At 38.5% G+C, this 13,572-nt stretch overlaps 1 protein-coding gene across 1 annotated transcript; it reads right to left on the reverse strand.

The window, feature by feature from the left end:
- Positions 1-1,196: 1,196 nt before the first annotated feature.
- Positions 1,197-12,626, reverse strand: LOC105998689 (FGFR1 oncogene partner 2). Its single transcript, XM_013033480.1, has 6 exons — positions 12,621-12,626; positions 11,252-11,369; positions 10,429-10,571; positions 7,536-7,649; positions 4,491-4,604; positions 1,197-1,664 (listed from the first exon to the last, which is right to left on the reverse strand). The coding sequence occupies exons 1-6, from the start codon at positions 12,624-12,626 to the stop codon at positions 1,527-1,529; spliced, it is 633 nt and encodes a 210-aa protein (XP_012888934.1). The 3' UTR covers positions 1,197-1,526.
- Between the last annotated feature and the right edge of the window lie 946 nt (positions 12,627-13,572).

Consider the following 13,572-nt stretch of genomic DNA (forward strand, 5'->3'; position numbering starts at 1 on the left):
TTAAAAATGAGACAAATCCTTATAAATCCAGATTTCTACTCTTCCTTCCCACGTGAAAGGTTTTTTATTTCCCCCGTTGGGTTCTGGGCCTTGAACTCAGGGCCTGGGTGCTGCCCCTGAGCGTCTTTATATTCAAGCCTAGTGCTATACAACTTGAGCCACAGTGTTACTTCCAGCTTTTTCTGAGCAGTTTACTGAAGAATTTCACAGACTTTCCTGCCCTGGCTGGCTTTGAACTGTGATCCTTAGATCTCAGCCTTCTGAGTAGCTAAGATTACAGGTGTGAGTCTGGCTCCCACATAAAAGGTTTAAGAAAAATCTTGCAGGTTATATGGACCAGATGGAACTTAAAATAGACCCAGAAACTTAAAAAAAAAAATCTATTTTTTTCTCTATCTTAAGAGTAATTACTTTTAAAAAAATGGGGGTGGGGAGAGGTTCCAGAAACCTTAGGAGTTCTGAGTTTACTTTGAAATGACCACACCTACCTTGCTTTCTCAAATATTTCAACTCTATTGGTTAAATGAACTAATATACTTAAATAATCAGAAGAGAAAAATCATGTTTTGTTAGTTGTGGGGCTTGAGCTCAGGGCCTGAGCAAAAAATCATATTTTCATTAACTGAGAACCAAAACTTTTTCAAAGGAGTAGTTGAACCTACTAAATATGTCTACTGTAAGACCTTCTTTCTTAGAAAGTAATATTCCTTCTCTTTCATTCTTGAAATGATCATTCATACAATTAAGTCATGGACAACTGTTAGCTAAGTATCAGTGATAGTAAATTATCTAGAAGTAAATTACAAAGATTCATGGTATATATTTTTTTTGTTGATCTTGACAAATGGATAAAATGTAGTCTGAGAATTTTCCATTAAAAAAAACACGACAAAAGCATTTATTTTAAATTGAGGTAATTCTATAAAATTCCAAACATTTATTGGGAGTATTTGTTTATCTGCAAGTAATCTAGAATAGTAACATCACTGTTACTTTTGAGAACTGCCTTGCTATATAGGTTCAACAGTCACTGTGAACATGTTTCATTGGGCCACCATACATTAGATCAGTTTCTGCTTCTCAATTATGTTCTGGAATAAGTTATGATAATTAACTATACTTTTTGTTGTTGCTACTGTTTTTTTTTTGGGGGGGGGAGTCCAGTACTGGAGCCTGGATGCTGCCCCTTACTTCATTCAAGACTGGTGCTCTACTTCTTTAGCTACAACTCCACTTCCATTTTTTGCTGGTTAATTGGAGATAAAGAGTCTTAACAGATTTTGTTGCCCAGCCTTGCTTCAAACCACGACCCTCAGATCCCAACTTCCTGAGTACCTAGGATTACAGGTGGAAGTCACTGGCGCCTGGCTTCTGTTGCTGTCATCTCTTTAACTAGGGAACTATATTTACTATAGATGGGAAAAAGGATTAATTGAAATTTGAGTTTTGTGTCATTCATTCATTCATTCACAGGCCAGTTCTAGTGACTAATGAAGCTGTGCCCGAGGCTCCAGACCTGGCACCCCTCAGCTCTTCCGCAGGCTCAGGTCACTACTGGTCACCAAGGCTGACAAAGATGTGCTGTCAGATACATCCTCCTTCCTCAAGTTCAGAAATGATTCTCGAGTGATCTGAAGAATCTCTCTCAAGCCTTTGTTTTCTTGCTGTTAGGAGGCAAGGGTAAACAAAGATGGTCACCACTTAGCCACAAGTGGAAGACAGACAACTATTTTAAGAATCTAAACATATACAGGCAAAACACATAAAAACCAAGTCCTGTAACTGGTATTGATAGGCAATATAGGCAATTGTGTGTGTGTGTGTGTGTGTGCGTGTGCGTGTTAGTACTGAGGTTTGAACTCAGGATCTGAGTACTATCCCTTTTGCTCAAGACTGTGCTCTGCCACTTGAACCATACCTCTACTTCCAGCTGGAGATAAAAGTTTCCTGGACTTTCCTGCCCAAGCTGGCTTTGAATTGTGATTCTCAGATCTTAGCCTCCCAAATTAGCTAGAATTACAGGTGTGAGCCACTGACACCCATCTCAAACTCTCTTGTTATATATACACATGTAACTGCATAACAAATTGTAGTATTTGTATGTACAAATATACCAGAGAAGAAGAAAAGAACACGTGTATTTATATAAACTCATAATGACAGGCAATGATATCCTGAGACTCAAACCTCTCCATATATCACTACTTTTCAGGATAGGACTAAATGTATTTCCCTCACTAGAATTTTGACAGCAATAGAACTGGCTGAATAGGTGATTTTTTTTTTTTTTGGTTAGTCATGGGACTTGAACACACTCTCTCTCTCTCTCTCTCACCGTTTTGTCTGTGATTTCCCTTCCTAAGTTTCAATAACAGAAAGCAGGAATTAGCAAGCCATGTGGCCTGAAGCCTGTCTCCCAGAATTTAATTTTACTGGAACACAGTAATCCCTATTTGATTTTGTGTTTGCTTTCAAATTACAGAGGCAGAACGAAGACAAGTGTAAACACTCTAAAATATTTGCTTTTTGGTCCTTAACTAAAGCAATGCCAATTCTTGTTATGTACATATTAGAACATTGTGTGCTTAGAGAGAGAAATCACTTTTGGGCTTCTAATACTGATTCCTGATCATGATTTCAAAATAAATTTTTTCCCCTTTTCTGTGCCAGAATTGGGGCTTGAACTTAGGTTCTGGTGCTGTCCTTTAGCTTTTCCACCAAAGTCTGGAGCTCTACTAGTTGAGCCACACCTCTCCTTCCAACTTTTTACTGCTGAATGGGAGATAAGAGTTGCTTAGATGGGGCTGGGAAGATGGCTCAGTGGTAGAGCGCGTGCCTTGCATGCCTGAGGCCCTGGGTTCCATTCCTCAGCACCACATAAGCAAAAAGAAAAAAGCCGGAAGTGGTGCTGTGGCTCAAGTGGTAGAGCGCTAGCCTTAGCTGAAGAGCTGAGGGACAGTGCCCAAGCCCAGAGTTCAGGCCCCACAACCGGACACCCACAAAAAAAAAAGAGTTGCTTAGATGTTTCTGCTTGGGCTGGCTTCAAACTATAATTCTCAGCCTCCTAAGTGCTAGGATTACAGGCATGAGCCACCAGCACCTAGGTTTAAAATAAAACTCTTTGGTGGGTCATGGGGCTTGAACTCTTGGCCTGGGCCCTGTCCCTCAGTTTTTTAGCTCAAGACTAGTGCTCTACCACTTGAGCCACAGCACCACTTCCAGTTTTCTGTGGGTAATTGGAGATAAGAGTCTCATGGGCTTTCCTGCCTGGGCTGGCTTTGAACTGTGATCCTCAGATCTCAGTCTCCAGAGCAGCTAGGATGACAGGCATGAGCCACCTGCATCTGGCCTTCATTTTGTTTTTTTGTTTTTTGTCAGTTGTGGGGCCTGAACTCTGGGCTTGGGCACTGTCCCTGAGCTCTTCAGCTCAAGGCTAGAGCTCTACCACTTGATCCACAGTGCCACTTCTGGCTTTTTCTGCTTCTGTGGTGCTGAGGAACCAAACCCAGGGCCTCATGCATGTGAGGCAAGCACTCTACCACTGAGCTACATTCCCAGCCACGTCATCATGATTTAACAGACTAAAAAATTATAAACTGTGCTAGGTATGAGTATTTCATACCTATAAATACTAGGTACTAAAGAAGCTGAGATTTGAGGATAATGATTTGAAATCAGTCCAAGCAGGAAAGTCCATGCAATTTTTTTTTTGTCAGTCGTGAGGCCTGAACTCTGGGCCTGGGCGCTGTTCCTCAGCTCTTCAGCTCAAAGCTAGCACTCTACCCCTTGAGCCACAGTGCCACTTCTGGCTTTTTCTGCTTATGTGGTGCTGAGGAATCGAACCCAGGGCCTCATGCATGTAAAGCAAGCACTCTACCACTGAGCCACCTTCCCAGCCCCTAGTCCATGAAATTCTTATCCCCCAATTAACCATCAAACATCCAAAAGTAGAGATGTGGCTCAAGTGGTAGAGGACTAGCCATGAGCAAAAAAGCATAGGGACACAACACCCAGGCTGAGTCCAAGCCCCAGGACTGGCCCATATACCCACATTCATACTCGCCCACCAACATACAAATTTATACATTGAAACTGTACATTTACCTAGTAAGAAAAGCAATATACAAAAAAAAAAAAATCAACATTCTTCTCCCCCCCCCACCACAAAGTGACATATGTCTTTACTATCATGTCCAGATGGGATGTGAGGGAAGGCAGAGGTGGGGGTGGGAGGGGGACCGGAAAGATTGTAAGCTAATGACTCCATGTCTCTGAACTACAGATTCTCCTGTGGAGTGGTATACTGTAAGTTACTAATGATCCTAGACTCCTGCATTGCTATAGAATGGTCTGACATGAATATATAATCTCCGATTAAGGAAAAGATTCCCCCATACACCTGAAGAGTGCGAATCTTACAAGATGGAATCCGTTTCCTGGTATGTCTATATGTGGACAGTTATCACCTACACTTGGAATTAAAAACTTACTTCGAGTTGGAATATCCGTTCTTGTTCCTTGCAACCTTGCTTCTCATCAATTTCAATGGCTTTCCTCATTACTGCTGCCATTTCAGTTATCTGGTCAACATGTGCCTGTAACTCCTGAAAGTAAAGGTTGGGAGTTGGGAATCAGTACGTCAGCGATATTTTACTATTCTGGTTTCTGGATCCCTTCCATATAATTACTAAAATCTGTACTATCAGTGAACACAAATGGGATAGTCAGATCACAACAAAGCTGGGTGACCATAGTACCTTAGAAGTTAAATTCATTAGGATAGAATTAAGGATAAGCAGCACAATATAACTAAACCAAATAGCAAGAAACTGACTCATTTCACATTTCTCATCACAACGATGAGCAACATTTTCTTTGTCATACTATTACACTATTATTGGTCCAAGCAAGACAAACTTGACACATTCAGTCTTTTTTCCCTGAAGCCTTCACAATTTATAAAATCTAAGCCAGTCTGGAACACTCTCTAGAACATCCTCCTCCTTCAGAGCAGGGACAGTTTCCTGTTTGTACCTGTCCAATCTTTAGTGTTTGGTACATAATAAATATTGATTAAGATGGACAAAATTCTGCCTTTCAGAGTTAAAATGTTAAATAGCCTTTTTGGTTAACTGCTGAAAATATACTCTCATTTGGCAGACATATAAATTCTTCCTTCTAGTCTATTTTAAAAAATTTTTTATTTAGCATACCTATTATGTACTTGGTGGGAGAGAATACGAAGCCTGTTAAAATATACCCTGACCTGAAAGAGCTTACAGGCTAGTGAATAATATAGACAAGAAGGTTTAAGTCAGCAGAAACTTGAGATTAGTCATTTTATCAATAGATAAATAGATTATAGATTCATATTCTATTCATTGGCAGTGGAAGTTACTTTACCATATCAAGGCTAGCCTAAAAAATAGAAAAATAACTTCCTGAACAGACATGAAGTTTCTTAAAAGTTGTATATAATCCTCTATAAAAATAATCTGAGGAGCTGGGAATGTTGCTTAGTGGTAGAGTGCTTGCCTAGCATGCATGAGGCCCTGGGTTTGATTCCTCAGTACCACATAAACAGAAAAAGCTGGGAGTGGTGCTGTGGCTCAAGTGGTAGAGTGCTAACTTTGAGCACAGAGAGGCTCAGGAACAGTGCCCAGGCCCAGAGTTCAAGCCCCAAGATTAGCAAAAAAAAAAAATAATAATAATCTGAACCAGACCTTAAAAACCATAAAACTACTAAATTGAAGGAAATGAAAAAAATAGAACTATCTCAGCACATTTAGCATCATATACACGCACACATGCGCACACACACGTGCGCGCGCGTACACACACACACACACACACACACACACACACACACACACACACACACACACACACACACACACACACACACACACGGTGGTATTAGAATTGAACCCAGGTTCTTCAACATGTTAGGCAAGAACTCCACCATTGAGGTACAACCTCAGCCCTACTGAATAACCTTTAAAACAAAAATGCAGGATCTTAGTGCAGCATATGGTTTTAGTGTTGGGGATCAAACCCAGGGCCTTATACAAGCTAAGCATGTGCTCTATCTGAGCCAAACGCCCTGTACTGCTTATTTTATTTTAAGAAGCTTATATGATTTGAGTTGTGAGGACTTGGGAAGAAGGTGAAATAAAAGACTAATCTCTGCACCCAGTATTTTGCTATATGAAAATAAAACCCACTGAAAAATGAGGAATTCTATCTCAGGTGCACTAGTAATACTTTTAAATAAATACTCAAGTCACATGTAGCTAAGTGGCCTCCACACAAAGAAGATAAAGACTATTTCCATCATTTCACAAAGTTTTTCTGGACAGACTTAAGCAATTAGATTATGATAGCAAAATGAATCAAGATAATATTTTCCATATTCTGTAATAGTTAAAAAAAATCCCCCAAACCCTCCCTCTACAGTAAAGCAAATGTAATGTTTAAAATCAATAAAGTACTGATAAATGCAGTACCCAATTAAGTAAATAAAAATTTTTGATTATTAATAATTTTCTCAATTTGTTTGGTTAGCTCTGTGGTGCTGATCTAGAGTAATAACACAAGTAATTCAGCAAACAGATATTAAATTTTTAGGATAGAACCTGTTCTAACAAGATCATTAGAAGAAACACCCCACCCAAAACTTCAAACAGAGCAATATTTTTGTAAGGCCTAATGGTTAGTGGTCTACTTGTCAAATGTAAAAATCCTTAAGAAATACAGAGCCAGGTGCAGGTGGTGCTCACCTGTAATTCTAGATACTCAGGAAGCTGAGAGCTGAGGATCATGGTTGGGCAGGAAAGTCCATAAGACTCTTATCTACAGAAAACCACAAGTAGAGCTGTGGCTCAAAGTGATAGAGTGCTAGCCTTGAGCAGACACTGCTCAGGGACGGCATGTAGGCCCTGAGTTCAAGACCCACAACTGATGGAAAAAAGAAAAACAAAGCTTTTAATTGCCAGAGAAAGCAAGAAGTATGACTTTAGAACTGTTTTGAAGCCACAAAGAACAGCATAATCTTTGAATTGTTGTGAAATGCCTTTCATTCTTGTTTGCATTCATCCCCATTTTGCTCAATAATGATCTGACATAGTTGAGATTTTCAAAAGTAAAAGTGAAGACACCATGGAGAAAGAACTACTATATTTAACTATAATGTCTGCATAAAAAGTATCTTTTTTTATTTGTGAACTCAAACTAAAGGAAAATGAACTAACGTTTGTTATGAAATTAGTTAAGTTCTATGAACATGTTTGATGTCTAGAAAGTGTTTTCCAGCCTTTCAAATCTGCAGTCCTCTAACAGACTGCACATGCTACACAGAATGGAGGAATAATTCAAACTTTTAACCTTGAACAGTCTACCGTATGAAAACCACATCATTCTTTGATTTTGTTTACTGGCTTGTCTAATCTGGGAAGAAAATTCGAAGTAAAAGAAGTTTCTAAACCGATCCCCCCTCCCATCCACACCCAATAAGTTGATTGTTTTGTTTAGTGTACATTATGATTTGCTTCCCAGTGCCTCCTCTCCAGGCCGTGTTGAGGTCCTTCAGGGATGGGTCGAGATGCATCAAGGAAAAATCCCTCGGAGCTGTTACGATGGACCATGTCAATCTGTAGTACAGAGTCATTGTAATGTTAATACGGACATTATCCGTAATTTCAAGAACAAATGAGTGTTAGTTCATGTATGTTAGCCAATGGTTTGAATGTTTGTTCTTTTAAGATTTCCAAAAAGGTTATCTGTTCAAAAAGAATGGAAAAATAGTATTTGCACGAAAATGAGTTCTCAAACAACATGTGCCCTCAAAAAACGCTGGGGTTTGTACCGATCCTACAATAGTTTCAAAAGGTTTCTAACTACAAAATGCTGCTATGTATGTATAGTTTTTTGTACGTGTGAGGGGGAGGGGGGATGGTGTTTAGGCGTATCAGAGCACTAGTACCTAAACGCATCCTAGAATATGTTTCTTTTTTTTTTTCCTTCTGGTCCTGAGACTTGACTTAGGGCCTGGGCACTGTCCCTGAGCTTCTTTTTGCTCAAAGCTAGGACTCTACTAGTAGAACCACAGTATCACTTCCAACTTTTGCTGAGTAGTTTATCACGGATAAGAGTCTCATGGACGTTTCTACCTGGGCTGGCTTCAATTAGTGATCTTAAGATCCCAGCCTCTTGAGTTGCTACTAGGATTACAGGCATAAGCAACTGGCACCCGGCTTAGAATTTTATTGTTGTTGTGACTTTACCCTACTTATTTGCTTACCCATTTCTGCTTATTAAACTACCCCATAATTCATTCAAGGCTGGATTTAGATGAATTTTCTTTTTTTCTCTGACATTATTCTAGATTCTCCTCATGAGAACTTTAATACTGCAGTAACTGATCATATTTCTATGATACCTTATCTTCTATTACATAGTTATGCTAGTGTCTTTAATCTCTCCATTATACGGGAAGCTCATATTAGTGTGTTAATAGAAGTTTATTTAGTTGAACTTTCAGTGTCTCCTTTTTGGGAAAAATCAAAAGCACAAACATTAATGTGTATTAGTTGAAATTAATAACTAAATTTGATAGAAGGTAAAATCAGCACTTGGATTTAATTTACATGAATAATAATTTATATGAAAATAGTTTATAACTATCTTATGGAGTGTTTTAACTGCTAATTAAAAGTTCTGGTAAATGGTAAAATAAAACATCTATTTAAGCTACACACCTAATATGCTTTAGAAAACATTTGCTCTGTCATGGTTTAGTCACATGGAACTAGAAAGCTGCACTGTCTTAAACACCTATTTTGTGTGTATCATGGAATTCCTTATCTTCAAAATTTTTATTTTTCAGTGGAGGTACGGCTTAAGTGATATAGCACCATCCTTCAGTGAACAAGCCAAGCAAGAGCATGTGGCCCTTAGTTCAAGCCCTAGTACGGGCACACATTCTTATTTTTCAAGATGTAAACCATAAGGGCCTTTGGAAATTTTCAATATTACATTATCTTACCAAAAATTTTAAGTCAATGTTCTTTATAATGTTCTCATAAATGACAGATTTTTACATTGAAAACTATCCCTAAATGTCCAAGGATCTCCATTTTAATAGGTGGCAAATACTGTAATTAGATTATATAAACCCAATTTTATTATTTTTCAATAACTGAGAATGATAAAAATGTATCTTATAATGTTAGCAAAAACTAATAGTAGTTTACCATGATCTATTACAGATACTGGCCTAGTTGCCACAATGTAACTTTTCATTCACATCAGCAATCCTAGCTACTCAGGAGGCTGAGATCTGAGGACTGCAGTTCAAAGCTAACCCAGGCAGAAAAGTCTGTAAGACTCTTATCTCTAATTATGCACCAAAAAAAGCTGGAAGTGTAGCTGTGGCTCAGTGGTAAAGAGTGCCAGCCTTGAGCAAAAACATTCAACTCATAGCACCCAGACCCCGAGTTCAAGACCCAGGACTGGCATACAAACACAAAAAATATAAATGTCCAGCAAATCTAGGGGTCATAGCAAAGAGAAAAGATACAAGCATGACAAAAGATAAGCAGCAGGAGAAGATACTCATGTCTCATAATTTCAGTTCTATGATGCAATAATGGAGAGGGACTACATTTTAATAGGTTGGGTCCTTTCTTCTTCCCAATCCCATGGTTTGCCATTACAAATCAGGATTATTCATAATCTGGGTGAATTAGTGTCATCCAGAATATAGCTGTAAGAAAAGCAAAGCTACAGTTAACTGCTTTCAGTCTTTAAAAAAATCTTTTAGGGGCTGGGAAGGTGGCTCAGTGGTAGAGTGCTTGCCTTGCATGCATGAAGCCCTGGGTTGGATTCCTCAGCACCACATAAGCAGAAAAAGCCCGAAGTGGTGCTGTGGCTCAAGTGGTAGAGTGCTAGCCTTGAGCTGAAGAGCTGAGGAACAGGGCCCAGAATCAGGCCCCACGACTGACAAAAAAAAAAATCTTTTCAATATTTTGAATTTTATTTTTACAAGACTTATGTATAACCCAAATGTAGAAGAAATATTTCTTCAAAACAAAGACTCTTACAAAAAATAATTTTGAATCTTAAGAGACTTACCTTCATTTTCAAAAATTTATTTTTTTAATGTATACCTATACCTACACACACACACACACACACACACACACACACACACACACAACCAGGAAACAATGCTTTCATCATTAGAACCAATCCTACAGAAAATGATATATAATGAAGAATTAGAAAAAGAAAAAGCAGAATATGTCAAGGAAAAAGATGCAGTATTTAATATTATTAAAGTGTGTTAATGCAAATCTGTGATTTTTAAAAACTCTAAATCCCATACTTGTCCCTCTATTCCATCTGAAGCCCCACTATGGAATGGATTACCTTGGAATGCTGCTCTTTTAACTTCATTATTATCCCAGGATCATCTCTTTTGCTAGCCATTAGCAGTCTAAACATCTGTTCTCGGTACTTGCTCATTATAAGTTCCAAGGCGGACTGATGCTCTTCCAAGGATGTACGTAATTCTATCAAAAATAAGTTTATTGTACTCAAACTTGAGTTAAGCATATATAAAATATCTTCCATATTACATTATACAAATATCAACTGACAACTTAGAAGGAAAAAAAAAGATAAATATCTACCCATAGACAGGTGCTGGTAGGTCACGTCTGAAACCCATCTATCTACTCAGGAGACAGATATGAGGGTCTCCATATGTAGCCAGCCCACATATAAAAATCCATGAGACTCTTATCTCCAGTTAACCACTAAAGGGTCAGAAGTGAAACTGTGACTCAAATCATAGAGCATTAGCCTTGAGAGAAAAAGCTAAGAGACAGTGCCCATGCCAACTCAGTACCAGTACAAAAATACATACATATCTATATCTAGCCAAAGGTCATAGAATTTAGAGTCTAATGGAGAGAACAAATACAGGGTAAGCACTGAGCTAGTACCCCAAGCAGTAGGACTTCAGGCAATGAAGTTTGTGTAATTCATAGGCAAAAAAAGTAATGAGAATTTGAAATGATGCCAACCACATAAGACAGTATATAAATTGCAATAAATATGATTAAGGCAAAAAAGATTAAAACCCTTAAGTTGGCTCTTTTCCTATTTGGGAAGCAAACTATTCCCTCCAATACCACAACTAGGGATTAAAGTCTCTGCAGCTTCTACACATAGTGGCCATTGGTCTTGCCTTTGTTCTCTTGTTGCAGTTCTCTGATTTGTCTGTTTTCTTGCTGGATTCCCATAACTAACGTGGACCTAGGTCGATGCCTTGCAACTTCATTAAGTTCTTGAATTTCTTCCTGGTACTAATGAGAAGATTGAAAAATAACATTGTGGGGAGGAAATATTTACGAACTTATATTTGACATGTAAAAAAAATATGAACAGCCCCTCAAAAAATTAAACATAAGGAGAAATGAAAACATATTTCTACCCAAAAACTTGTTTACAGATATTCATAGCAAATATCACTGGATACAAATAGGAATAAAGGAGTGATACATGCTACAGCATAAATAGATCATGAAAACACTGTTAAGCAGTAATTACTAAAAGCCACTTACTGTATCATTTCATTTATATAAAATATCCAGAATAGGCAAACTCAGAGACAGATAAGTAGGGTTGGGGTTAGGCAGGTAAAATTAAACTAGTAAGAAGGGAGGTTTGGGGTGATCAAGGTATCTGGTTTGTGTGTTTTTGGTCTTTTTTTCCCCTATGGTGTATCCTCTGTTCTCACTGTATTTGATTTTGGTACCCTGGGTATTGTATATACATTTATCTGAATTAGGGAAAGAAAGGGGAACAACAAAATGGTGAGACAAAGCGTGAACCAATGCAACAGCAATACTCACGTAACAATATGTTGGAAATGAACTGTACAATTTGGGGAGGAACTTGGGGGGAAAGTGGGAGAAAAATGAGGGAGGGAGCAACAAGTTGGACAATAAATGTACTCACTACCTTATGTGTGTAACTGTAACCCCTCTACACATCACCTTGACAATAAAATTAAAAAAAAATACATAAAAGACTTAAAAAAAGGGGAAAAAAAGAAAGTATCTAGTTGTACTGTCTATCAATATATTAGAATCCAATGACCTGCATGCTTCCAAACTTTAGGAGTTGGTGACTTTTTAGTATATGTGAATGATGTAACAATGATAGTAAGTGATATAAAGCTTATACAAAAGAAATGTAAGATGATTTTATTTTTTCCAGTTGTGGGGCTTAAACTCTGGGCCTGGGTGCTGTCCCTGAGCTCTTCAGCTCAAGGCTAGCCCTCTACCACTTGAGTCACAGTGCCACTTCTGGCTTTTTCTGCTTATGTGGTGCTGAGGAATCGAACCCAGGGCCTCATGCATGTAAAGCAAGCACTCTACCACTGAGCCACCTTCCCAGCCCCTAGTCCATGAAATTCTTATCCCCCAATTAACCATCAAACATCCAAAAGTAGAGATGTGGCTCAAGTGGTAGAGGACTAGCCATGAGCAAAAAAGCATAGGGACACAACACCCAGGCTGAGTCCAAGCCCCAGGACTGGCCCATATACCCACATTCATACTCGCCCACCAACATACAAATTTATACATTGAAACTGTACATTTACCTAGTAAGAAAAGCAATATACAAAAAAAAAAAAATCAACATTCTTCTCCCCCCCCCACCACAAAGTGACATATGTCTTTACTATCATGTCCAGATGGGATGTGAGGGAAGGCAGAGGTGGGGGTGGGAGGGGGACCGGAAAGATTGTAAGCTAATGACTCCATGTCTCTGAACTACAGATTCTCCTGTGGAGTGGTATACTGTAAGTTACTAATGATCCTAGACTCCTGCATTGCTATAGAATGGTCTGACATGAATATATAATCTCCGATTAAGGAAAAGATTCCCCCATACACCTGAAGAGTGCGAATCTTACAAGATGGAATCCGTTTCCTGGTATGTCTATATGTGGACAGTTATCACCTACACTTGGAATTAAAAACTTACTTCGAGTTGGAATATCCGTTCTTGTTCCTTGCAACCTTGCTTCTCATCAATTTCAATGGCTTTCCTCATTACTGCTGCCATTTCAGTTATCTGGTCAACATGTGCCTGTAACTCCTGAAAGTAAAGGTTGGGAGTTGGGAATCAGTACGTCAGCGATATTTTACTATTCTGGTTTCTGGATCCCTTCCATATAATTACTAAAATCTGTACTATCAGTGAACACAAATGGGATAGTCAGATCACAACAAAGCTGGGTGACCATAGTACCTTAGAAGTTAAATTCATTAGGATAGAATTAAGGATAAGCAGCACAATATAACTAAACCAAATAGCAAGAAACTGACTCATTTCACATTTCTCATCACAACGATGAGCAACATTTTCTTTGTCATACTATTACACTATTATTGGTCCAAGCAAGACAAACTTGACACATTCAGTCTTTTTTCCCTGAAGCCTTCACAATTTATAAAATCTAAGCCAGTCTGGAACACTCTCTAGAACATCCTCCTC

Source organism: Dipodomys ordii, unplaced genomic scaffold (genome assembly GCF_000151885.1).
Source record: "Dipodomys ordii isolate 6190 unplaced genomic scaffold, Dord_2.0 Scaffold170, whole genome shotgun sequence".
Lineage (NCBI taxonomy): Eukaryota > Metazoa > Chordata > Mammalia > Rodentia > Heteromyidae > Dipodomys > Dipodomys ordii.

Excerpts from the sequence above, each read along its gene's own strand:
- LOC105998689 (XM_013033480.1), bottom strand. Across the intron at positions 10,572-11,251 it reads ACTGCAACAAGAGAACAAAG|AATTACGTACATCCTTGGAA; the intron begins GCAAGACCAATG and ends TATTTTTGATAG. Across the intron at positions 4,605-7,535 it reads ACTGGGAAGCAAATCATAAT|GAGTTACAGGCACATGTTGA; the intron begins GTACACTAAACA and ends CTTTACTTTCAG.